Below are 26,268 nucleotides of genomic sequence, written 5' to 3' on the forward strand. Positions count from 1 at the left end.
ACCAAGACGTGCTGAAAACTAACGTGATCGTCTTACCAATCACTGGCAGGCCTAAAATATGACAGCCCTCCTCATTTTACAAAACAGCTGACTAGATTGCTCATATGATGGCCAATTTTTATATTACATAATAATAAACATCTGGTAGGTGATGACTTAGTTTGTCTTGACTGCCATCCTCCTTTATAATTTGAAAGAGAAAAGCACAGGAAATGTCATGTGACAGAAGTGGATCTGCTGTGAGGCAAGCTCTTCACTTACCCAGCCAACATCAAAAGACATAAGGGCCCTTCAGTGAGAACCAATTGGATTTTGAGTCGTGATGTTTAAAGAGAGCAAGATGACGAGGAGGAGTGTGAAGTTACTGAAGTAACTGGTATAATGGATACTAACACTATAAACCTTGTACTAGAAGGTGGGACTGCAAAAAAGTATTCTCATCAACCATGTCAATGTTGAAAATACTGTAAAACCTTACTTTTAACACAATTATGATCATCTCTGTTGTTTCCTATTATATCTATTATCAGTTAGATTCACCAAAGAACAAAATGCACAGAAGCTGGACTTCAGTAAAACTGACTGTTACTGCATTGGTTAAAGCCCTATATGAAACAAATGTCACAAGAGGAATACACCAGTAATATATGGTAAAATAACAGTCATAGTGTGATTTTTCACCATTTAAGAAATATCAAGAGAAATCACTTGAAACTTACAAAAGTAACAATAAATAAAAATTTATTGAAAATTAAACAATCAAAATCAGCCATTACTTTTGAATTGTCGTTCAACAGAATTATTTAAAAAAACAAACTAATGAAACAGGCCTGGACAAAAATTATGGTACCCATAACTTAATATTTTGTTGCACAACCTTTTGAGGCAATCACTGCAATCAAACGATTTCTGCAACTGTCAACAGGTATTTTGGCCCACTCCTCGTGAGCAAACTGCTCCAGTTGTCTCAGGTTTGAAGGGTGTCTTCTCCAGATGGCATGTTTCAGCTCCTTCCACAGATGTTCAATGGGATTTAGATCTGGGCTCATAGAAGGCCACTTCAGAATAGTCCAATGCTTTTCTCTTAGCCATTCTTGGGTGTTTTTGGCTGTGTGTTTTGGGTCGTTATCCTGTTGGAAGACCCATGACCTGCGACTGAGACCAAGCTTTCTGACACTAGGCAGCACATTTCTCTCCAGAATGCCTTGATAGTCTTGAGATTTCATTGTACCTTGCACATATCCAAGACACCCTGTGCCAGATGCAGCAAAGCAGCCCCAGAACATAACCGAGCCTCCTCCATGTTTCACAGTAGGGACAGTGTTCTTTTCTTGGTATGCTTCATTTTTGCGTCTATGAACATAGAGTTAATGTGCCTTACTAAAAAGCTCCAGTTTTGTCTCATCTGTCCAAAGGACATTCTCCCAGAAGCTTTGTGGCTTGTCAATATGCATTTTCGCAAATTCCAGTCTCGTTTTTTTATGATTTGCTTTCAACAGTGGTGTCCTCCTTGGTCGTCTCCCATGAAGTCCGCTTTGGCTCAAACAACGACGAATGGTGCGATCTGACACTGATGTACCTTGGCCTTGGAGTTCACCTTTAATTTCTTTGGAGGTTGTTCTGGGCTCTTTGGATACCATTCAAACTATCCGTCTCTTCAATTTATCATCAATTTTCCTCTTGTGGCCATGTCCAGGGAGGTTGGCTACAGTCCCGTGGATCTTAAACTTCTGAATAATATGTGCCACTGTTGTTACAGGAACATCAAGCTGCTTGAAGATGGTCTTATAGCGTTTACCTTTAACATGCTTGTCTATAATTTTCTTTCTAATCTCCTGAGACAACTCTCTCCTTCGCTTTCTGTGGTCCATGTTCAGTGTGGTACACACCATGTCACCAAACAGCACAGTGACTATTTGTCACCATTTAAATAGGCAGACTGACTGATTATGAGTTTGAAGACACCTGTGATGCCAATTAAAGGACACACCTGAGTTAAACATGTCCCTCTGGTCAAATTATTTTCAATCTTTTATAGAGGTACCATCATTTTTGTCCAGGCCTGTTTCATTAGTTTTTTTTTTTAAATAATTCTGTTGAACCACAATTCAAAAGTAATGGCTGATTTTCAATGGTTAATTTCCAGTAAATTTTTATTTATTGTTACTTTTGTAAGTTTCAAGTGATTTCAGTGACCATTGTGGGTTTTTCTTTCATTAACAGAGGGGTATCAACAATTTTGTCCACGTGTGTAACTGTAAGTGATGATGGTGAATTGGTCATTTGGGCTCTAACTCACAGTTAATGATCTATTATTATCAGTGGCTTTTTTTGGGCCAGTAGCAAAACTATTTGAGTGTTACTTGTGAACCAGTGTGTTACCATTCAGTAACAAAAAGTTCTCACAGTTGCTTATTTGGGGGTGTTTGATACACAGGTATGTTGTGATTTGACCATTATGTCACAGAAAGACGCTCACATTGTTCTCCTCTCCTGACACTCTCTACAGGGCTTGGATTAAAGCACAACGCTCCCACCCAGCTCCCTGTCTATGACTCACTAAAATGCAGCTTAGCCAGTGATCAAGCTGTGAGGGGCCTCGATCACACACTGGGACTCCAGGCCTGCCCTTCTGCTCTGACCCTGCAGCTGGAGGCGCCACTGGGAGCATGAGTGTGGGAAGGATCAACCGCTACAGTATTGTGTCATCTGAGGAAGAAGGCCTCCGCCTCACTACCATGCATGGCATGAACGGCTTTGGCAATGGCAAGATCCACACACGCCGCAAGTGCCGCAACCGTTTCGTCAAAAAGAATGGCCAGTGCAATGTGCAGTTTGCCAATATGGACGACAAATCGCAGCGTTACATGGCCGACATCTTCACAACATGCGTTGATATTCGCTGGCGATGGATGCTGGTAGTCTTCACTCTTGTGTTTGTTGTCTCCTGGCTGGTCTTCGGTTTAGCCTTTTGGGTAATTGCTTTGCTGCATGGAGATCTGGATAACCCAGCCGGAGATGACAACTTCACTCCATGTGTCCTACAGGTCAATGGATTTGTGGCTGCCTTTCTATTCTCTATTGAAACACAGTCTACCATAGGTTATGGCTATCGCTGTGTGACTGAGGAGTGTCCAGTGGCTGTCTTCATGGTGGTCTTCCAGTCCATAGTAGGCTGCATCATTGACTGCTTTATGATTGGCGCCATCATGGCCAAGATGGCAAGGCCTAAGAAGCGAGCGCAAACACTGTTGTTCAGCCACAATGCCGTCATTGCCATGCGGGACGGAAAGCTGTGCCTCATGTGGAGGGTAGGGAACCTTCGCAAAAGCCACATTGTAGAGGCCCATGTCAGGGCACAGCTCATCAAACCTCGGATCACAGATGAGGGGGAATATATTCCTCTAGACCAGATAGACATTAATGTGGGCTTTGATAAAGGCCTGGACAGGATTTTCTTGGTTTCACCCATCACTATTCTCCATGAAATAGATGAGGAGAGCCCCCTTTTTGGGATCAGCAAACAGGATTTGGAAACAGCAGACTTTGAAATTGTCGTCATCTTGGAGGGGATGGTTGAAGCAACCGCCATGACCACGCAGGCTCGCAGCTCCTACTTGTCCTCTGAGGTCCTTTGGGGTCACCGTTTTGAACCAGTCTTGTTTGAGGAGAAGAACCTGTACAAGGTGGATTACTCTCACTTTCACAAAACCTACGAGGTGCCGTCCACCCCCCGCTGCAGTGCCAAGGACATGGTGGAGAACAAGTTTCTTGTCCCCAACTCTAACTCCTTCTGCTACGAAAATGAGCTAGCCTTCCTAAACCGCGATGATGAGGAGGAGGATGTAGGTGGTGGGAGCAGGGCACTGGCAAACCTCAGTCCTGACCGGAACAGCCGACATGAGTTTGAACGCTTACAGGCCACCAGGGCACTGGATCAAAGGTCATATCGTAGAGAGTCGGAAATATGACCTCTACACTTTGACCCAGGGTCAACTTTCAATAACTTTATCAAAGGGTAAAAATGCAGAACAATGCAAAGTGCCATAGGAAAAGCTGACTACTGTGAAAGATTGGAAAAGAAATAAGAGAAGAGAAAAAGGGACTTAACTGTAAGGAATTGGGGAAAGCAAGAGTACACAGCTTAGAAAATTGTGGTAAGGAATGTCTACAATCAAGGAAAAGGCTAGAGAAAGACCTTCTTCCTTAATGGAAACTTGAATCTTTTTTCACATGGTCATTTTGAGTTAAGAGTGTTCAATGATAGTGCATCAAAAAACTATTATGACAGAACCTTATAATCAAATCTTAGGTGTAAATACATTGCTTAGGTAAGTTATGTTTTGTGTGCAGTATCATTTTCCAAAACACCTCTAAAAAATAGAAGTTTCTATTTCAACTTGTTCTTGGGCACAAATAATAGTGTTACAAGGCTTCTCTTAAGCTCTCCTCGCATTGCTGTGATTTGCTGGACCTGCGTTCAGTGACACATTGAAAATTCGTGCACTGCAGCATTCAAATGCAATGAGCCGTGATAAAACATCTGACCATGAGCCACTGAGAACAACATAATTCAACACCTTCAGTTTTATATTGGTGTGATCCCAAAATCTACTAACATGGGGAGAGCAGGTAAAATGAATTGCACTATGGAGAACATAAAAGAAACTGTATAGGGAAATAGTCTATTTATGATTTCTTAATGCCTCATATTTTACATCTTAACAACAAACATCTTTGAAGCCACCAACATTGCAATTTGGCTGCATTGGCCTACACATATCATATCAGTCAGGTAACAAACTAAAGCACAAATGGTGGACAACCGACTTGCATAAATATTATTTATTTTTTGCAAAATACAGCTTGCAATAACCAGGTTTGTATTTATCAAATAAATTACTGAATAGCAGCAATTTGTAACCTCACAAGGTGATGCACCTTAAAGTGTACCTTGACTTCCACAACTTGAAATATTATCCAATAAACTAAGATAAACTAAAACCTGTATGTTGGTAGTCTTAACAAGCTTTCTTCCATTGAATATGGAACTTAAGACTCTGACAAACTGGCATAAATTGGTCACCCTTAATTTGTTTTTGTCCTCTTTAAAAACAAATCTATGCATATTGTTAACAGTATCAGGGGATAAAAACCCTATTGAGTTCTATGTGAGATGAAATGTAATGACACTGCTTTAATCAATGTGTAATGCATATCCTGAACAGTCTGAAATTTTCCATTAAAATCCATAAACTCAACTACTAAGAGTAGCTGTTATGGTTATCAAATCTATTTGGTGGGTCAAAATTTTACATATCACTAAAACATTTAAAATGCACACAGAAACAGGAATGACAACTAATTCTAATGTATTTCCTGGCAGGAGAGTAGTCCTATCGTCAAATTCAATTCAAAATGTAAAGTTTGGGTGTTTTCGACCACCCAGCAAGTATCTATTTCAAATGCTATATGAACAGGCATCATAAGGGCAAATGTGTCTACAACACTTCGCGTTATGCTTATAAGGTTAGAATAGTCCAAACATATTAGCCGAATTACAGTAGCTGGCCCAACATTTCATTTTACATCAATAGTGGGTAAATTTAACTGCTCTTTATATTGTTACTAACAGAGTCAATCTCTGTTTCAAACTGTACCTGGGTTACCGACTAATGGCAGGACAAAATATTATTAAATTATTAAATGGCAAAATAAAATTAATGTGCGCAAGACTATGTTTGGCTAAAAGCATGTTGGCATTTTTAATTCTGTCCAAATATACATACACGTGACCAACAGTAAAACAAAAAGAAAATAGATTCCTCCTTTTTCACTCCTCATATTGAGTCCTCATTTACAAATATCGCATATTGTTGACAGCTAAACGCATTTTAGCAATATGCTAATATGATGAGTTAATACACTGGACCAAGGTCAGAATGGAAGCAATAAAAACCAAAGCACACCTTTCCGAATTCATTTTAATGAGCATATTCTTAATGGTTCTCTTGTAATACACTGAATATGCATATTTATAAATCTTGATTCACAGATAACAAGTGAAAGGCATGGTATGAGATGAATGACCCAACTTTTTTTTTTTTGTTTTTATTGTACTTGTATGCATATGATTTCTCAGATTTGATACCAAAGTAATGGTGCATAGCTCAGACAGATGTTTTGAAGTGATTGTTCCCAAGGTAATCTTTCAAAATCAGTTCAGACTGATCTTAGAAAATGGATCGTCATATTCCAAAAAGGTGTTTGATTCTCCACTTTGCAAATGATCTCATTTCATATTCAAATAATTCGTAAAATAAGCCATTAATTAAAGAAAATCCCTGCTAAAACCAAATTGACAAAAAATTAAGTTGTAGTTATAGATTCAATAATTTGCTATCACTATATACAGTAGTTTAAGAGACAAAATTATGATGCATGACAACTTTTTTTCTTTGGCATGAACAATAGCATTTAAAAATGATCCTTTAGTCTAGATGCCTTGTCAGAAATTATCATTCAAACCTCAACATGTTTATGCTGTGTCACAAAATACTTTTTTTCAAGTCCAGTTTATCTATTACCTCACTAAAACGTGGATGTCCCTGTGGAACAAGTTTTGTAAACTTTCACAAATAAGAAAACTACATATATGTAAAGACGGAAACATATAGGATATGGTGTAAAAGTACAACATCAAAATAAAGCGGAGAACCATAAAATGGTTGTTATTTTGGTCACAATGACTAATATTTTCCTAATAGTCATTTAACTTTAGCAGTATGTTTGACTCTACAATATTTCTTGGTTACATGTTGCTTTTTTTTAGAAAACTGAAGGATGTAGTGAAATATAAAGAATTTTTATTTGGCAAATAACTGAAGCATTCATTACCCAACCCTAAACATTTATTGTGTTCATTGCCTTCTGGGAAGGTTCTACAAAACCGATGTGTAAAGCCTCTGCACCTCCTCACCAAATTTCAGTGGTAAAAAAAAGGTGAAGCGTCAACAGCTTCTATGCTGCATTACTGAAATGCATAGTTCAATCCTTTCTACTGAATAATTTTTCAGAGGTTTGATGTTGTCCACCTGAGCCCTTCAAATACAAACACACAAATGTTTTAGGAAAATATAAAGGTTTATAGTGTGAAAAACATAGTAATATTATAAAAATTATAATAGGGAACAGCCAGGCTGAACAAACCTGCTTATTTTTATACAAAGTTCTTTTTGATAGAATTCAACAATCAATATTTAATTGTTTTTATCAGAGTACTACAATCAAATCACTATTGAGAGGCAAAATGTGATTCTTGTCTCAGTTTTCAATGATTTAATTTCTGTTGTTTCATTTCAGCACAGATGCTCATGATTAAACAGGTATTTCTCTTAAAGGGATGATTGGAAAAACCTTTGACCTCTGTAGAAGTCTTCCTATGTCCAGCAAAATGTCTACTGGACGTTTGATTTTAATTCAAAGTCATTTAAATTATTCAATTAAAAACTAACTGTGAAAAAAGATTGTTTTTATCTCTTTTGTTGGAAGTTCACCAGTCTGCATGTAAAATCCAATACAAATCCCACACATGCTCAAGCTTAATGAACGGATGAAGTGGTAGCTGAGGTAATACATCATCATGAGAGCTGGTTTAAGAAGAGAGATAAAGATTCATGTCACCAAAGTCAGATGACTGCCTGGTCTTGGGCCAATTATTCAAGAAGGCTCATCAATTAATCACCGTGACACACAAACAACCAGTGGGGCCAGGGGCCTTTTGGCCCCGCTGAACTGGGCAAGAGGCCTGCAGCTGATTTTTTCGGATCAATGGTGTAACACATGAGAGATCATATTACTCTACTACCTTTAAAACTGAGGACAACTTCATGTTAGTATTACATTTCACTGTGGGCAATTTTCACTGAATGCCATTTTGTTGGTCACAGTAGGAAAAACACAGTTGTAAAAAAATAAAATGAATAATGACTTTCATTTAGCTGCTTTGTTTCAAGCTCCTGGTTTGTTCATGGCACTTGAATGGAACAAAAATCATAGATTTTTTTCATCATTAATGTTAGCGACACCTGTACATTTCCTACTATCACAATTCAAAATGTCTGCTGTGACAAGCGCCTATTGTACAATAACTGCACTGTTTTCTGGTAAGTTAAAGTGTTGCACCTTGCACACTGTTCAGTAGAGCCTGAACAATACTCACATACTGGATATTTTTGGCTGATACCAAAAATAATATTTGGAAGTTACAAAAATCTGATATGCAAAATCTGAATCACATTTCAGCTGATTTAGATTTTTACTATAAACCCAGTACTGAAACTGATTTCTGATAAGGCTTAAATTTGATTATTAAGGAGTTGTGACCAACAAATGTACAAAGTGGGATATTTTACATTTGAAAATTAACTTGTCAGTTTTGTCTGGTTGGCAAACTAATTTATGGCAACACTGTTTTTGAATTATCCAAAGAGTATCTTTTCATTTCTGTACTGTAATTTCCTGTTACATATAGGATAACATATACACCAATACCAATCTGCTAATATGTAGGAGATAATGTACAGCGAGCATGTCATTATTGCAAAACAAACCCCAACAGGGTGATACAGGAACCCAACACGAAAACACAGCTTCATACTAAAGAAATCAACAATTTGACACAAAATAATGAAAAAAATCAATGGTGTGAAAATGAAAATGTTATTGATTTAAAATTGATCTAATTGTTTCCACTATCAGAACTGTGTCCATTACAACGGACTGTTATACATGGTAACGGTCTGCTACACAGAAATACAGTGAATGCCGTGATTGACCAATCTGAATCAAATGCTCAACAAGGCCGTGTAAGAATGGCCTGTAACATTGGTTCTGCTGATTCATCGTCTCTACTGTTCAGTGATTTGGTTTTAAGTATAATATAATTTGGGACTTGCACATTTTTAACGATGCTTTGCAAATATATAGTATACAGTTAAAAATATATTTTGTACTTCTACATACACTAAGATGAATTACAGTTTCTGCACCCTGCTTGGTTAGCATCACTTTCATTCAAACAAGAAAAGAAATGTAAGGATTGGATTAATATTTCTGTGAATTCAATAATTACAAGCAATTGATTAAAGTAAAATTGTGGCATAAAATTATACATGACATCCACTTGTACATAAAGAAATCTATGATCTAATGCATGGAATTTCTGTAGTATGGCCGTCTTAGAGCTAAGAGTTGACAGAGTTATGTAAGTCCTTAACACAATGCAATGATCAGCACCACTGAGCAAATTTTTGACTGGTGATGAATAATCCTTAACTCTTTGCACGAGATCTGTGGGCAATCAGCTCTTTCTAAATAATTCAGGTTGGGGTGATTAAGTCACCCACAGTGAGTGACAGATGTAGGATTAACATGCTGGCCACTGGTTGTGCTGAGCTCAGGCGTTGGATCGCAGCACTAACTGACACTGGGATCACAGAGGCTATGCTGGAAGCGTTTGCCAAGTTTGATTATGTAACACTGCCTGGGTAGTGTATATTAGGCTTTGTGTGGCTTGGTGTCACACACAGAGAGTAGAAATGAAGCTTTCAGGATTAGTGGTGGACAGTGTTAATGAACGACTAATGCATGAAGGCATTATAGATTTTTCAGTAGTGTAACACGGGTTATTTAACTCAGAATTTGACTTTACTCTGTAAGCAAGTTGTCTTCTGATAGCTGTGATGTCAGACTGTTGTACTGTAATTGAAGGATTAGATGCAAGAGGTTCTGGATAATTAAGAGCATGTCAGGATAAACTGCTTTGCAAGTGAGATGGTTGCTTTGTAATCCCAAACACATGCCATGCAGATGGGATGGGTAGCCTACTGGGATGGGTAGACTATGACTTCAATTACTTAACTAATTCTCAGCTGGTAAAATCCCATGGTATTCTTGAGCAAAGTATTTCTGGGCATCCATGGATCCATGTCCACTGTAGGTTACAATTTACCTTTACCAACTGGGGACAGGGCTCTCAAAAGCTATGGGTGCTTTTTGTTGCTAGACTTTGCCGACAAGGTAAGCAAAAGTGTAACGCAAAAAAGCCTGAAATCTGCCTTTTTCATTTGCTTTATATTAGCTACTTAAAGTTAGCAGTTGTCTGAATCCCACAGTTATGAGTGCCACTGGTGCACCAGCCTCTCCCTTCACTCTCACAGCTCCTACAAATAAAACCTATTAATTACCATATGGAGGCTGTTGCCATGTAAACTACTGGCTAAAAAAACAAAAAGAGGGTTAACTAAGCAGAACCAACTATAACAAAGACCACTACACCAATGCTGAATACTTTAATCTTGATAAATAGATAGCTAGCTATCTTGAGATAGATAGATAGATAGATAGATAGATAGATAGATAGATAGATAGATAGATAGATAGATAGATAGATAGATAGATAGATAGATAGATGGTTGTGGTGATTTTTTTCCTACGTCATCATGATATTTTGTCTAAATTATGCAACAGCAAGTTGACACCCAGGATCCCTTGGGAATGTCCCTCCTGTGACTCCCAGGGAACAGTTGATTAAGCCAGCTGGGGCCTGGACTCACACATTTGCTTACATGATATAAAACAAAAAGTGTTACACCTAGTGAAGAATGGAGCCAGTTAAAAGATGTGAAGAGATGCAAGGAAGTGGACCTCGGCAGGCTCTCTGCCAGCCAACCCATATAGACTAGTTATAATTAATGCTGGAACAAACTCCCTGTAGCCTGGACTCTTGATGACAGTAAAATGAGGGGAAATCGTGTTGAAGGGGCTATATAAAGCTCTTCAGTGTCAAGCCGCATGTGGCTCTGTGGCCAACACTTTCACTGCTAAAAGTACTCCCTGTTAGTTCCTGTGATAGTATCACTCAATCAAAAATACTTAGTGGAGGTCTGAGGCCTATGGTATGATAACTACTCCTATTCTGCTTTGAGGATGTTATCTACTACAAAGACATACATTTACATGAATATATAAGCTCATCTCATGGGGTTACAAGTGTAATCATTCTATCTTACACACTGTGCAAAGTTTTTAAAGGTCTCCATTGACATAAAATCTATATGGTACAAATATTTTAAATATGATAGTATTAATAGAATCCAGAATTGATGAATGAAGTAAGTAATGCACATTGTATTAGGAGACCAATGACTGGTACACACTTAGGTACAAATTAAGTTATTCTTTAAAGAGATACAGACCACATGGTTTTCTAAACACTTCACAGCAGATGGGTTGCCAACACGTAGGCTTGAGTTAGAAAACTAAAAATGAAACCAAAGGAAAGTGCTGCTGAGTTGACAGAAAGTACAAACGGCTCCTTCTGAGATCCTGAAGTGTGATGGGAATTTATCCAAAAACTGAGACATGTTTTGCAGTTTGTTGCCCAAACCAAATGGAAAAGACAAAACAGCCCTGTTCTACTACCCATGCTTGTCATCTTGTGTAATAAGCCAAGAGCCTACTGATGTTGCCCAATAGTTGTCAACAGTGCACATCAGAAGACTACAAATGTACCAAGGCTTTTAAAAGACACCACGGGGTTCCCTTGTTTGATGACATCATCCTATTACTCATTTGGGTAAATATAATGGCCTTCAAAAACCATGGGTAAATGTAAGAAATGTTAATAATAAAATTAATGATAGTTCCATTTAGCTACTTCAGTTTCAGGGTATTGTGAATGCTGGTTCGCTGTCACATTGTCATGTCCTCCCTTGACAAGACTGCCATTAGGAGCATTGGGCCTCACACATTACGCTATTGGTGACATCTGCTCTTTTCCCACAATGACACCATACTTTGAAAAAACCTTATTGCTCTTGCTTATCCAAAACTGCTGCTGCGAATCGGTAAAACACCAATGACAGTGCTAAAACTACATCGGGAGGGAGAGAGCTTTGAGCGAGCTTCCACTGAGCTGTTGTTTGCCTAAGTACTAGCTAAGTACGCAGCTAGGCTATCTCAGGACAAAATACTAAATTCAACCTGTTAAAGGCCCAGCACACTCACACAGGTGTTTCCACTTGGCTAATTAGACCTCTGTACACCAAATACACATATCACAGGGAAGTGAGAGAGATGTCAACTGAGCATGTCTGCACATGCACACACAGTGGTGCGATGAGGTCTAATTAGGCAAAAGCATTGAAAACATCTGTGTGGGTGAACCAAATGTTCTATAGCTTTTTTCTTTTAAAGAATTAGTCTCATATTTTGACAGATTATGTATGTCTGAACAGAACTAATAAAATAGATTAAACCGGATGCCATACAGCACACATAGCTTTGTGCTAGTTCTTAACTTTGACCATTAGATTTATGTAATGCTTTCAGGCATGCACTGTCAATGTCCTTTTTGATCTTATAACTGTAAGTCACCAAAACCAGAAATTTTTAAGTCCTACATTTACAGTTAATATTTGATGCAATTTGTAGCTAATTTAAAAAAAAAAAATCTATATTTGTTTGATCATCAGCTGCTCCACAAGTGACTGCGTCCTCCCTTGTCAAGACTGCCATTTGGAGCTCTAACCCGGGAAAGGGGACGTGTGCAGCATTAAACACGGCGACACATTATGTGCCTTATCTTCTCTGTGTAACAGCAGGTGCCTCTAGTCTATCCTGATTCATGAAGCAACATCAATGGACAACCTGAGGGGACATAAGGGCCACTCTCATTTCCTGGCTCTCAACCCTTGGTAATTACCTATGTGTGCCAAAGGCCCTTGAAGTGTCTGAGAGGAAGAGAGCAGGAAGGAAAGACAGTGAAGTTATGTACTGGAAAAAGGCTAGAATACGCCTATTGTAACATGTATACAGTTCTACAACAGCTCAGAGGCACAAGTCATGAAATATTAGTTATATTTACTTCTACTTTTAACCTCTTCTGCCAGGTGAACGTTTAATGAGTTAGCTACTGATTTCCCCTTATGGGTTTGATAAATACAAACACAATAAATACAATCTACATAGTTTCAGTTTGTTTGTTGAGCCTCGAAGATCATTCGGACCAGTGCAATGGAGCTCAGAGGTATTTTGTGGTGCACAAAGCACCTGTAACGTTACATTTGAGACACTGATAAACAAATCTTTCAAAATAATGCTCATAAAAATCCATGGAGCATGTAATGAACAGTCTTCCTTCTGTTAAAACACTGTAAAAACAAATCTTAAATAAAGTATTCACTTTAAGGTTGATCGGAAGGGATCAAATACTGCAAACTAAAAATCAGTGAGCATCATTGTATTGGGATAAGAGACAGCCAATAATTCAAACTTAAGCAACACACTAACTGAGAAGAATAATAAGAGTCAGCAAAACTGGGTCTGTCCCAGCATTGAAGTCATGAGAACAGACACAGAGCTGCGACTACAGTCTCTCTGGTCTCCCCAGGGGTAGACTCAAATCTGTCAGCACCCTTCACTAATGCAGCTCTCAGTGCAAGGCAACAGGGATAGGATACTTCTCCCCAAATACCCCTCCACACACACAAACACGTACACCTTACGCCCTCATCACCCCTCCATCCCTGGCCTACCTAGACTATGCCAGGACGCATGGATCATCTCTTGCTGGCTGGCATCGCTCTGTCCCAGGACACAGACCTCGCTCCAGCCAGGACAGCGTCTCCAGTGTCAGGCAGAATGAGGGTCTTTGTTGCAGCAGAGTCAATACAGGACCTTCACTCACAGAGGTAGTGGGTGGTTTTGATATGGACACAGTATCCCTTTTAACACGATGAGGACCTGTGTGCAGAAGTGGAAAGGAGACAGCCAGAAAAACTCTGCAGACCATGCCTGAGAAGAATTTTTTTTTTTAAGAATTTTTTTAAATATTAAAACACTTTTAGTACTGTTCTAAGTTTAATGTGGTTTATGGAGGCTTCTGCTGTAAATAACTATATTAGTTTTACAGTATTTCAGTTTTTTTAGCTCCTAATAAAGTTTCAAACCAAAACGTTGCATTGTACTTATTCTCGCACATTAAATTCTGTCTGATATGTCTAGGATCTTTATTGTTTTCAGGACAAATCATTTTTTACTTTGCTTTCCACCTCTAAGGTGTGACATAATGTGACAAAACCCCTTCTGAAAGGGACTGAACTGACACAAAAGAAGATGAAACTGAGGCGAAGCAGTGAATCACACAACTGAATGAGGTGGTTACACAAGGCAGCAAAGGATTTCATTGTATGACATAGAAAAGACAATTGGTCAGAAATGAAGATGAAAAGGTTATTTAAGATTTTAGGAACTTCATAGTATGACTTCATAAGACTTTTTTGTCTGTAGTAAGCTAACATTAGCCAGGTTACCTTACTGTTAGAGTGAGCTTTCTCAAATGAACTACAGCTAACACTAGCTAAACATTACACAGTTGAGCTAGCTAGACAAGTGCTTGACGATAAGTAATTTGAAAGTATTTCTCTAGTTTGTCTCTTCGGTGTTAAGTTTTTGACCTGGCGTCAATGCAGGGTAAGTTATTGCTTACCTTTTCCCCTTGTAAACCTTGTAAAGTGCGACATCTTGTGATATTGATAAGTCATTACTCTGCTATTTAACGGTCAGCAGCCTCTCTGACCAATCCGAGGTAAGAATACTCAGACGTCATGACGCCAACCAATGAATGCTTACGTCCTTCACACTAAAAATGGCGTCCATTGTATTGTGAAGCTGGAGAGACACAAATATCTTTTATGTTTTGATTACCAGAAAAAGTCAGGTAAGCGCCAACTTTAGCAGTAACGCCGTGTGGCTGTGTTTTATCTTATTTACTGTGACGTTCGTGTGTTTTGTTTTTAACTTCAGCTTAATGCATCAGTTAATGAATGGCAGCTGCAGCTAACGGCTAACGTCAACGAGTCAAATGATGAATAGCGTAGCTAACGTTAGTTAGACTGAATGATATCTCGTATAAAAGTTACCTAGAAATGGCTTTAATGGCTCTGTCTTGGAAATGTGGTCGTTCTTACCAGGATGAAGGTGGTCAATCTGAAGCAAGCCATTCTGCAGGCATGGAAGGAGCGATGGAGTGACTACCAGTGGGCCATTAACATCAAGAAAAACTTTCCAAAGGGAGCAACATGGGACTACCTCAACCTTGCAGGTAGGAGGAAAGATAGTGATGTTCCCCAGCCATCGTGCTAATGATTTGGTTTTACACCACTTGTCTTATTGTCATTTTTCTTGTGGATTTAAATGCTGTTTTTCTAACTTATTCCAGAGGCCCTGATGGAGCAGGCGATGATTGGTCCCTCTCCTAACCCCCTTATTTTGTCTTATCTCAAATATGCCATAAGCTCCCAGGTGAGAGAGAGAGAGGTGAAACTGAGGAGTGTGTCAGACAGTATTGATGTTGTCCTGCAAGTTGTGAACACTGCCTTCTCTCTCCTTTAGATGGTGTCTCACTCCAGTGTGCTTACAGCCATCAGCAAGGTAATATATGCTTGATGAAAATTTGAGGTGACATGCATTTTGCAACTTTGCTAAGATATATAAGGTCTTCATGAGTACATTTCTTTTCTGATAGTTTGAGGATTTTTCTCGGGAGCTCTGTGTCCATTCACTGCTGGAGATGATGGACATGTTTTGCCATCGTCTCAGGTATGTAAAATTATCCATGCAGAGTTGTCTTTCTACATCAGTATTATACATTTTTCATCCTTAATATTACCCCTGTAATAAGTCTAACACAGAACTGCATCAATCTTAATGTCAGTTCTTATGCCCTGTGTGATTTAAGGCTTTATTAGAAGCATCATAATTGAAAATAAAGCATTTTTGTAATGATTGTACACTAACTATTAACAAACGTGTTACATGGGCTGTGTAGGTCGTTGTGATGCAGAGGATTTTTGTCAGAATGAAAAGGTTATTGTTTATCTATATCTTCCTTCAAGTATTGGAGTTCCTGTTGTTGTAAGCTCACTCACATAACCTACATCTCATCCTGAATGATGCTGCTGCAAAGGCTGTAGTGATCTTATAATACCAAGAACACACATGTTAATCTTTGCTTTCAGAATCTCATTTTGCTCATTGTCTTTAAAAAAAAAAACCCATCAGCTACAGCTACATTCCACTAAAACTTAATGAGCAGCCTTTGCAGCCCAGCAGACCTTTGTGCATGTTATCTTTGTATATAAGCCTAACGTTTTATTTTTTACTTCTTGCCTACATGCTTGTTTGGTAAAGAAAATGTAAATTTAATTTTGGAAAACACTGCCTCTTATCTCTGATTCCAAAGCTGTCACGGGAAAGCAGAGGAATGCATTGGGCTGTGTCGGGCTCTGCTGGGAGTGGTAGTGTGGCTGCTGCAAGGCTGTGCCTGGTACTGTGAGAGGCTGAGAGAACTGGGTCCATCAGCCAGCACAGAGGCCAGTCTAAGAGCCTGCCAGGAGAGGCTTCACAATCTGATGAACAGCACCAAGAACAGAGCCCTGGTCCACATTGCTCGGCTGGAGGAACAAGGTGTTACGGTTATGCGTGTGCATGTGCAGACAAACATTAGTTTTTGCTATCAATATGATGGTGGTACTGATAGTGAAGGATGGAGTTTCCCCAGATGATGGATCTCCTTCTTCCTTTATGAGAGTTGTAGTTACCAGTGGAAATAATGTATTATTGAATATTGTTATTTATATGGTCAGATTTCAGTTTCAGTATGTTATTGTGCATGATTGTTATGAGCCAGGCATCTTATAGTGTCTTCTGCTGCTATTCCTCCACAGGCTCCTGGAGCAATGTAGAACAATCAGTGCTGAAAGTTACGGATGGCCTCAGCAGCGTACCTAACCAGACACTGAGAACCAAGTTAGAGGAGAGCTTGTCACTAGTAAAAGGGTGAAGATTCCCATTTCATTCATAAGTATTGAATATAAAGAGTTATGGGATGCTGCTGCTCAGCCTAGACGTGGCAATATACTTACTAATTTAAAGACCATCACAGTCAATCTTCTTCATGCTAACTCTTCACTCTTTTCTCAGTATTCCCCTGATGCTGTCTGTGCAGTGTGACCCTCTATCCCACGCCTCCTTCCCATCAGTCCACGCCTTCATCATGCTGGAAGGGACCATGAATCTGACAGGGGAGACACAGCCACTGGTGGAGCAGCTCATGATGATAAAGAGAATGCAGGTGAGCATTTAGTTGCAGAGAAATGTAATGTTAAGTCTGCCTAAAACTACTTTGCCTGCTAGCAGGCGAAGGGCGTCCGTTGTGTAACATATTCTTAAATTGTTTATCCTGCACAGCGAATCCCTGCTGCTATTTTTGTCCTGGAGATCTGGAAGGCCTGTTTCACCGGCCTCATTGAGTCACCAGAGGGCACAGAGGAGCTCAAATGGACTGCCTTCACATTCCTCAAGGTAAGGAATGTCTGGTTTCAAAAATAAGGGAGGCTCCCTCTATCTGCTTGTGATCTGCCATTTTTTGTCTTTCGTTTTTGCTTGGCCTCAGTTTATTGTTCTTTTGGCTTTATATTAAACTCAAGTCAGTGCTGATGTTGAGCAAAGTTCAACTTCATTAGTCTTTCTCTTTTTAAAGTTTGTATCAGCATTTCCACTTATAGTCTAATAGATAGTGAGTCTATTGCTGCATGCAATAAACAGTTTTGTATATATGGTGAAATAAAAGTGAAACTGAGTTGCACCTGATGTGGGACTATTTAAAATATTGCATCTGTGCACTACAGGCAGACAGAATCACATAGGTGTTGTTACGTCTATGCACATGCAACTTAACCACACTTTACAAAATGCATTTCTTGGTTATTTATGCCAGATCCCCCAAGTTCTGCTCCGACTAAAGAAGTATCCTCAGAGTGACAAAGGACAGGTAAAAAAAAAAAAAACAGCCATGATCTACAAAAGCAATAGCTGTGTTTGAAATTAATGCAACGATTCTTCAACTGTATTTTCCAGGACTTCATGGATGATGTGAATATTGCGTTTCAGTACTTACTGAAGCTTACACCACTACTGGACAAAGCTGATCAGAGATGCAAGTAAGCACTCCAAAATCTTGTTACAGCCATCTTCTCTGCCTGTAATTTCCTTGTAAGACATTTTAGATAAGAATGCCAGCTACATACCCGGTAAGTCACCACCGTTTCACTTCTTGCTTCTTTCCATAGTTGTGACTGCCTCGGCATGCTCCTACAGGAGTGTAACAAGCTCGGGCTGCTGTCAGATTCAAATACAACTTGCCTCACTTCCAAACGGTATGGGACCCCATCTCACAATGAACAGATATTAGTGAAAAATATTTTCAGGGGGAAGGTCTCTATCAAGAATTAAATCCCAAAAGAAAAAACTGTTTTCATTCCTTTTCTTTATTTTCTGAACTTAACTAAGATTATAGATCACAATACTCACACAATACACTGTATCCCCTACCCCTCCATCCCATATCTCTCTCCTCTCTCCTCTTCCCCTGCTCCCTTCCTATCCCTCTCCCACTGCACATTTGATTCAGGACCGAGGACAGGGAGTTCTCCCCAAGGCTAAAAACAGCAGAAAATGCTAACATCCAGCCTAACCCAGGTCTCATCCTGAGAGCGGAGCCCACTGTCACCAATATTCTCAAGGTAGAGCACCGTGACCTGTTCTAAACTGTAAAGGCCATTCTCAGTGCATTACAATGTTGGTGTAGTGCTTGTGATTAATGGCCTGGTCAGTTCTAAGTAGTGCTCACAATGAATACACTGTAAAAAAGACAAATGAGCACAACTCTTCCTCCCTTGTTCCTCAGACAGTAGATGCAGACCACTCCAAGTCCCCGGAGGGCCTTTTGGGGGTCCTTGGACACATGTTGTCTGGAAAGAGCTTGGATCTGCTCTTGGCGGCAGCAGCAGCCACTGGGAAGCTCAAATCCTTTGCCCGGAAGTTCATTAAGTGAGTAAATTCAAGATAGAGTTGCAAGTTAAGACAAATAATCACCTTAGTGACCAGAATCATGACTTGCAAACTAATTTACAAGCATGTCTGAAAGGATGGCAGGTTGTTAATGTTGCTGAGTTAACCCAGCTGGAAATTCCACTTTCTCCTCCTAGGAAGTGGCTTTTTAACAAGATGTTTCATAGCTTGTAACGTTTTTTGCTTTTTTTTCAATTTTTTCTAGGCTTAATGAGTTTCCCAAGCACATCAGCGGCGAAGGATGTGAGTTCAAATACAAGAGTGGCATGTTCAAATATGGGAATGTCCTTATTACATTATTTATTGAATGAGTTACTAACATTGAGGATTCTTTTCCCTCCGCTCCATCAGCCAAGTCTGCGTCAGTGCGGGCCCTGCTCTTCGACATCTCCTTCCTCATGCTCTGCCATGTGGTGCAGACATATGGTTCTGAGGTTAGTCCATGACAATTCAAGCTGATCAAAAAAAAATAATAATAATAATTTAAAAGTATAATGATGTTGAAGTATAGTGTAGTATTTTGTGTGAGTTTTACAGCCTGCTCTTTCAGGGTAAGGCCACAAGATGTCCAGAGCGGGCTGTGTAGTAGTGACCTAACATTGAAAACATTAAGTGATCTTAAAGCTTTCAGTCAGTGAAGAAAAATTATGACTTAAGCAAATCTATGAACCTTAAGGTACATGGGTTTATGTTGTGTATGTACTTTCTTTCCCTTTTGATGTTCTAAATCAACATCTTCACTGTCATTGTTCATAATTGTTGGTTTTAGTCATTGCTGCTTCAATGAAACATTGTTTCCATTATCTATCTCTGTGCCTGTATTAGGATGTAGTATATGGTTTATGCTTGAAAAGCCCATCCAGAGACAAGGCCTGCAAATTAGCTACATCTAAAAGTCCTGTATACATTGCATCAGTTTCTTTTTATTTAGATTTAACAACACCTATATGTGTCATTCCTGTACAAAAAAAAACATTTTCTGCAGCATCTCAGCTTGTTAAACAGAACATTGTGCATTGATTAAATCTGTGTCATCTGCCCATTTTGTTTGATGAAGCCATAACTTGATTCTCACAGTACACGGCTGCCGTGTGTCGTCTCGTTTCAAGGTGATCCTGTCAGACCCCAGCCCCTCAGGGGAGACCCCTTTCTTTGAAACATGGCTGCAGACATGCATGCCAGAAGAGGGCAAGACTCTGAACCCAGACCACCCCTGCTTCAGACCAGAGCCTGGCAAAGTGGAGAGCCTGGTCACCCTGCTGAACAACTCGTCAGAGATGAAACTAGTGTGAGTTGCAGACTGAACTGTAATTAAATACTTTTTCTGAAATGCTTTATTATTTACTACCCTTTTTAGGTGAGTTTTCTCTCAATTTCCAAACCATTAGTTGCCATTCATATCAGTGAGAGATGAAAATCAATTCACATCCTTAAAACGGCAACACTTTACTTTAAGTCTCCCTATTTAGCATTTATAGTTATAGTATATTAACATCATAATAAAAGGTATAGAACATATTATAATGTAGTTCTTAGCGCTTATAAGGGAATAGTTTTAGTGTTTTATTTTTATCTTAATTTCAGCTGTTTGAGCAATGCTCTAAATATGGAATTTCCTCTGACGTTTGTGTGTTGTAACAGTCAGGTGAAATGGCACGAAATCTGCCTCAGCACTCCAGCAGCCATCTTGGAAGTTTTGAATGCGTGGGAGAATGGTGTTCTTTCTGTGGAAGCAGTACAGGTCTGTCCAACTTTAATGGGCTTAATATTTTTTTTTTTTCTTTGTCCTGTCTTCCTGGAAATTATTCTTGTGAGATTTCCTGGATGCCAGTTGCTCATAGGATGCTCAGGCAGTACCGGTAACCTCATTACATATCTAAGAAGTTTCTTTTCCCTACTTTTCAAGTTTGACTCACCGGCCAAGTGAGCATGACATATTCTGTGGAAATTGACAAATGACAATGAACTAAGAATTTGCAACATCAGTGACACCCTACACTCCGATGAATGAGACTGACTTCTCATTTTTTTGTATACCATTCAGGTTTTCGCATCGCACAATGTGTAAATCTGCAGTTTTAGTCAGAATCCTCTCTTTTGACCATACCCTGCACTGCTCTAACCACATCCTTCCTTCCTCTTTCCTCTCTACTGTCATCTCCCTGAGAGCAGAAAATCACTGACAACATCAAGGGGAAGGTGTGCAGTATGGCCATCTGTGCGGTGGCCTGGCTGGTAGCCCACGTCAGGATGCTGGGGAGGGATGAGAGGGAGAAGCCCCAGACTATGATCCGACAGCTTGTAACCCCCTTGTACGGGGAGAACACTCTGCAGTTTTACAATGAACGGTACAAACGGCTGAAACGCACACTTATACTCCACCAACACACGCTAAGTTTACGTCACATTTTTATCCCATGATGCTGAATCGCTCAACTAGTGTCCTTCACATTCCATTTTTACATGGATGAACAATTATTTCCTCTCTCACCAGAGTGATCATTATGAGTTCCATCATGGAGCACATGTGTGCCGACGTCTTCCAACAAACGGCTGCAACCCTGCGCCCCCCAGTGGAGGGCCAGGAGCCCATCCCATACCGCAACCTGCTGCCGGCCAAAGACCCCATCCACGTGGCTCTCAGCAAGCAGTTCCAGACAGTACTGCGCAAAGGCTGGGTGGACAGCCGGGCCCTGCATCTCTTTGAGAGTCTTCTCAATATGGGAGGGGTCTTCTGGTTCACTAACAATCTGGTCAAGGTAGGGGGACCAAGAAATGGTGGTGAATTTAATTTCTGGGCAATTATGGGTCAACATTTACACAGTGATTATGCTTGATCACATTATGCTATTTATTTAGGAAAATATTTCCATAAAGTTTTCTTCTCCATGTCTTTTGCCACCACCACCACCACCTGTCGATCAGTGCAATAGCATGAAACCATCGGCAGTAATGTGTATTGTTCCTGTGATTTGTGTGTGTTTGTGCGTCCAAAACAAGGAAATATTGCTCCATCACACAACCAACATGATGCAAACTCAATTTTATGATATCAAAGGCACGTTTAAAAAGCAGGCCTTAAATAGAGTACGGCCAACAGTCCGATCACTTGATGTGTGTAATCAGAGCACTATGTCTTATTTCAGGAACTGCTAAAGGAGACTCGACAGGAGTGGGCCGATCGTGTAGTGGAGTTACTCTACAGCATCTTCTGCCTGGACACTCAGCAGATCACCCTCACCCTGCTGGGTACCATACTACCCAACCTCCTCACAGACTCCGCCCACTGGCACAGCTTGGCGGACCCACCCGGAAAGGCACTGGCCAAGTAAGAGAAGCTTAATACTTTGCTGTTAATGGTAGCGGTGTTTTTTTTGGCATTTTGGGATCTGGTGTTAACTTCTCCTAATAACTCCTTTAAGGTTGTCCGTGTGGTGTGCACTCAGCTCTTACTCCTCTCACCACAAAGGCTCGTTTTCAGCTCGTCAACGCAAAAGGCAGCGAGAAGATATTGAGGTAAAGCAGTCACACATACTACATACAATACTACTTTGAACGTGTCAGAGTGTGTAAACGCTCTCATCCAATTCCTTATAATTGGGAATTGACAGTAAAAATAAGTAGGTTAGCAATGACTATTATTTTGAATACAAGAAAGACTAACATATCTATTATTGACAGGACTACAACAGCCTCTTTCCCTTGGATGACACTCAACCTTCTAAGCTGATGCGTCTGCTCAGCTCCAATGAGGATGAGCCTGTAGCCCTGTCCAGTCCAGGTCAGTCTACTCTTGTCTGTGTATTAATACATGGTTGTTTATGAAGCCTGTGGCCTTTCAGTTATTTGTCTGTCAGTCTGAGCTGCGGATTATGCAAATAGCATTCATACCAATGGGTTTTCAAAAGGAAATGGACTGATCCTGTAACCAGCAAGTTGCTTCTTGTAAGCACTTATGGCTAAATCAGAGAGCCGTAATTAAGCTCGGCCTTGTAATGTTAATAATCTGTTGAGTGTGTTTCCAGTCAGCAGGTTCAGACTTGAACACTGCAGATTTGAGTTTGAGCTTTTTGCTTTGAGCAAGTCATTCTTAAACAACAGGAGGGAGATTGATTTTGAGAGCAATGGAGGTATTGTATTATGCTTCCAAACTACTCTCTCCATCCTGCTATCAACCTGACTGATGTCATGAGCATTCAGACCTTCAGCTGTGGGAATTTACAGTTTTAGCTACTGCTGGTATAAAGAAATCCCCAGACAGCATCAAAGATCAGTGTGTTGCATGATTTAGGGGAAAATTGTATGAACTGCTTTGCTTCATGTCAATGACACTGAAACTAAAAGTAAGTTAAAATTTGAACGTACTCTACCACTGAAAAGACAAGTCATTTAGAAACTGACCATCAGTTTTTGTTGTTATACCTCATGCTATAAATAAAAAACACAGCTGTCGGCATGGCTGAAATGCGGTTAGTTTTGGTTGTTTCTCACATCATGTGTTAACTCATAGGAGACCGATCTATGAGCAGTTCCCTCTCCGCCTCCCAGCTCCACACTGTCAACATGAGGGACCCTCTGAACCGCGTCCTGGGTGAGAACTCTGTCCAAGCTATATGTCCACACTATGACCTTCCACAGACATATGAACCAACATCTGTCTAGTCTGTATGCCTCCCTTGCAAAGTCCTTAATGAATAAACTGGATATAGAACGACAAAGAAAGATGTTTGAATACAGGGCACAGGGGAGCAATGAATGAAAAAATCAATCTGATGAGTGTGAAAATGATCTGATCTCAAATTCCAAAAGTCCAGTCGAGCTTCTACAGCATGGGAGGTTTTGGCCACAAAATTAGATTACATAATACAAAATTGTAAAATACAAGCTGTCTGAATGTCGTCTAGAACAGTGGTTCTCAACAGGGGGGCCGCAGCCCAATATGGGGCCACAGAGAGCTGCCAGGGGGGCCTTGAGATGGCTGTGAATGTTATTAAGAAAAATACAAAAAAATATTCTAATGACAAAATAATGTGAGAAACTATTTAACTAAACAAATAGTCAACCTGTAGTACTTCATTTGTATAAACTAACTGCCTAGCCCAATAATTACAAATAAATAAATTGATCAAAATGCAGTGTGCGTACACACCATTGAGGTCCCCGTTGTCTGGACCTTGGTATTTTTTCCCCATGTCTATATAAATGAAAGTAGTGAACTGCTTAGAATGACTAACTCTGGTGCAGCAAAGAGTTTAACACCAAACTCACGCGCAATTAAACTTTAGCACTTGATGACATTATTTAATTTAATAATTTTTCCTCGAAATTGTCAGACAAATATGCTATTTGTGTTAAGCAAGTACTAAAATAAAAATTATTTTGAAAGAAACCACTTTTGTCATCATTGTAGCAAAACACACAGGAGGGAAAGTCTTTGTTGTATGTAGGGGGGCCCTGGAATTTTTCATTGGACTCAGGGAGGCCTTGGCAGCAGAAAGGTTGAGAACCACTGTTCTAGAAGATTTCCAGATTTCTTCTTTCCAGTGGAGTTGTACAGACTGGTAGTATTTATGCAAAAGAGCATTGAAGAAATTGGTTTCCCCCTCAATTTGTCATCTAAGTTCTAAGGTTGAACAAACATGTTATTCTTATTGAGGATGAAATGTTATTTTGACTAAACCAGAAACGTTTTTAATAACATTCTTGGTTACTTTCAAAGCTAAAAAGCTTAATAAGTAAATCACATTCAACCACTTCTTAAAGTGCTCAAGTTACCCTGAGAATCTTGCAGAAACTACAGTTGCACAACTATTATTGCATGACGACAATCCATCTAGTTTTCAGTGAGTTGGCAGTTTTGTTTGCCAGAGAATCATGCGTTAGATTAGATTTAATGAAACCATTTATTTTATTCTAGTTCCAAGCCTGACTATCTTCAACAATGACAATTCATACCACCTGTTCCCTTCTCCTCAGCCAACCTTTTCCTCCTCATTTCCTCCATCGTGGGCTCCAAGATGGCGGGACCTCACACCCAGTTCGTACAGAGTTTTATGGAGGAGTGCGTCGACTGTCTGGAGCAGGGAAGTCGCGGAAGCATCCTGCAGTTCATGCCGTTTACAATGGTGAGTTATGAGCATGGAGGGCGAGGCCAGACAGATAAAGCGGGAGAGGAGTAGCTGTTACGTCAGACATTGTTGGTAACTGTTTGCAGTTTGAACAGCCGGTTGCAAACACATTTTATGTTTTTATGAGGAGAGATAAATCTGAGGGAGGGAGAGAATCTAAGTGTCAAAGGTGCTGTGAAAAGTCACTTCGGTGGTGCTGTTGTGCATCAATCTGCTGGTTTTTGTATGGGTCTGTAACCAGGAGACTGTTCACAGTGCCTTATGGGAAAGGAAAAATGAAGTGTTTTTAAGTCTAAATAACCTTGACCAGACTGAACAGCATGTTGACTGTTGAACTGTTTATTCAGACACACTATCGCTAGAGAATCATCGTTATTTGTCTTTTTGTGCCTCCAGGTGTCTGAGCTGGTGAAGCTGCCTGCTCTGGCCAAGCCTAAAGTTGTCCTGGCCATCACTGACCTCACTCTGCCGCTGGGGAGGAGAGTAGCTGCCAAAGCCATCTCGGCCCTGTAAACTCTAGGGTTTAAATTTAACTAATGGACCCCCCTGCTGGGGAGGAGTCTCGGGGAGGTGAAGTAGAGCCAACAGATAAAAAAACAAAAACAACTTGAAGTTTTAAGCTCCTTTTGAGAGTAGCTCCAAACCTGCCTGGATCATCTGTCTTTGTTGGGAAAAGAACCTGTTTATAATCATGTCTTGGGTAAACACTGTTTTGCTATGTTTTTTATGTGCTTTTTTACACTTAAAAATATGTGTAAATACATTTTAAAATTAAAAAAAAACACACACACACACAATGCACATCCTGTTTTTGCTGGCCAGTATTTACAAGCACATAGTGTTGCTCTACTTGTCTTCATCAAATCATTTTGACGTCACAATAACATGAGATCTGACCGCAGTGATCACAGACAAACTGAGTCATTTGAACGATCACATGGCTGGTGAGGCTACCACATGACCCTACATGCAGGGGGCGTTGGACCGTCCTCTGAGTGACTAAAGCTTGTGGTCAGTCACAACTTGCAACACTTCCTCAAGAAAATCTGTCTGACAGTGTGGCAGAAGTAATGTCACAAAAGCTTCTATTTCACTTTTCGTTGCACTTCTCTATTACAGTTTTAGCTTTGCTGGAATTTTAGATGTAATTTCATTGATGAGGTTG

At 39.9% G+C, this 26,268-nt stretch overlaps 2 protein-coding genes across 3 annotated transcripts; both read left to right on the forward strand.

The window, feature by feature from the left end:
* Window positions 1–2,669: 2,669 nt before the first annotated feature.
* Window positions 2,670–3,971, forward strand: kcnj12a (potassium inwardly rectifying channel subfamily J member 12a). The gene has a single exon (XM_070851569.1). It carries the CDS (start codon window positions 2,670–2,672, stop codon window positions 3,969–3,971), a length of 1,302 nt encoding a protein of 433 aa, XP_070707670.1.
* A 10,734-nt stretch (window positions 3,972–14,705) lies between these two features.
* med24 (mediator complex subunit 24) lies at window positions 14,706–25,899 on the forward strand. Of its 2 annotated transcripts, none has more exons than XM_070852063.1 (26): window positions 14,706–14,782; window positions 15,036–15,166; window positions 15,284–15,366; window positions 15,457–15,495; window positions 15,590–15,663; window positions 16,307–16,530; window positions 16,791–16,902; window positions 17,047–17,197; window positions 17,314–17,427; window positions 17,843–17,896; window positions 17,983–18,065; window positions 18,195–18,281; window positions 18,536–18,647; window positions 18,812–18,954; window positions 19,181–19,218; window positions 19,327–19,409; window positions 20,085–20,263; window positions 20,617–20,716; window positions 21,148–21,323; window positions 21,470–21,734; window positions 22,122–22,303; window positions 22,398–22,491; window positions 22,657–22,756; window positions 23,486–23,566; window positions 24,952–25,100; window positions 25,500–25,899. In XM_070852063.1, exons 2-26 carry the CDS (start codon window positions 15,037–15,039, stop codon window positions 25,614–25,616), a joined length of 2,970 nt encoding a protein of 989 aa, XP_070708164.1. In that variant the 5' UTR covers window positions 14,706–14,782; window position 15,036; the 3' UTR covers window positions 25,617–25,899. The 2 variants fall into 2 exon arrangements, with proteins under 2 accessions (XP_070708164.1, XP_070708165.1); XM_070852064.1 differs by having other exon boundaries at window positions 18,548–18,647.
* The last annotated feature ends 369 nt before the right edge of the window (window positions 25,900–26,268 follow it).

The sequence above is a fragment of the Pempheris klunzingeri genome, chromosome 20 (genome assembly GCF_042242105.1).
Source record: "Pempheris klunzingeri isolate RE-2024b chromosome 20, fPemKlu1.hap1, whole genome shotgun sequence".
Classification (NCBI taxonomy): Eukaryota; Metazoa; Chordata; class Actinopteri; order Acropomatiformes; family Pempheridae; genus Pempheris; species Pempheris klunzingeri.

What these genes read in the sequence shown, in the direction of transcription:
- kcnj12a (XM_070851569.1), top strand. Translation starts at nt 2,670, where the DNA reads ATGAGTGTGGGAAGGATCAACCGCTACAGTATTGTGTCATCTGAGGAA.
- med24 (XM_070852063.1), top strand. Translation starts at nt 15,037, where the DNA reads ATGAAGGTGGTCAATCTGAAGCAAGCCATTCTGCAGGCATGGAAGGAG. An exon ending in GGACTACCTCAACCTTGCAG is followed by an intron (nt 15,167 to 15,283) that starts GTAGGAGGAAAG and finishes AACTTATTCCAG; the next exon opens with AGGCCCTGATGGAGCAGGCG. An exon ending in CTGCCTTCACATTCCTCAAG is followed by an intron (nt 17,428 to 17,842) that starts GTAAGGAATGTC and finishes TATTTATGCCAG; the next exon opens with ATCCCCCAAGTTCTGCTCCG.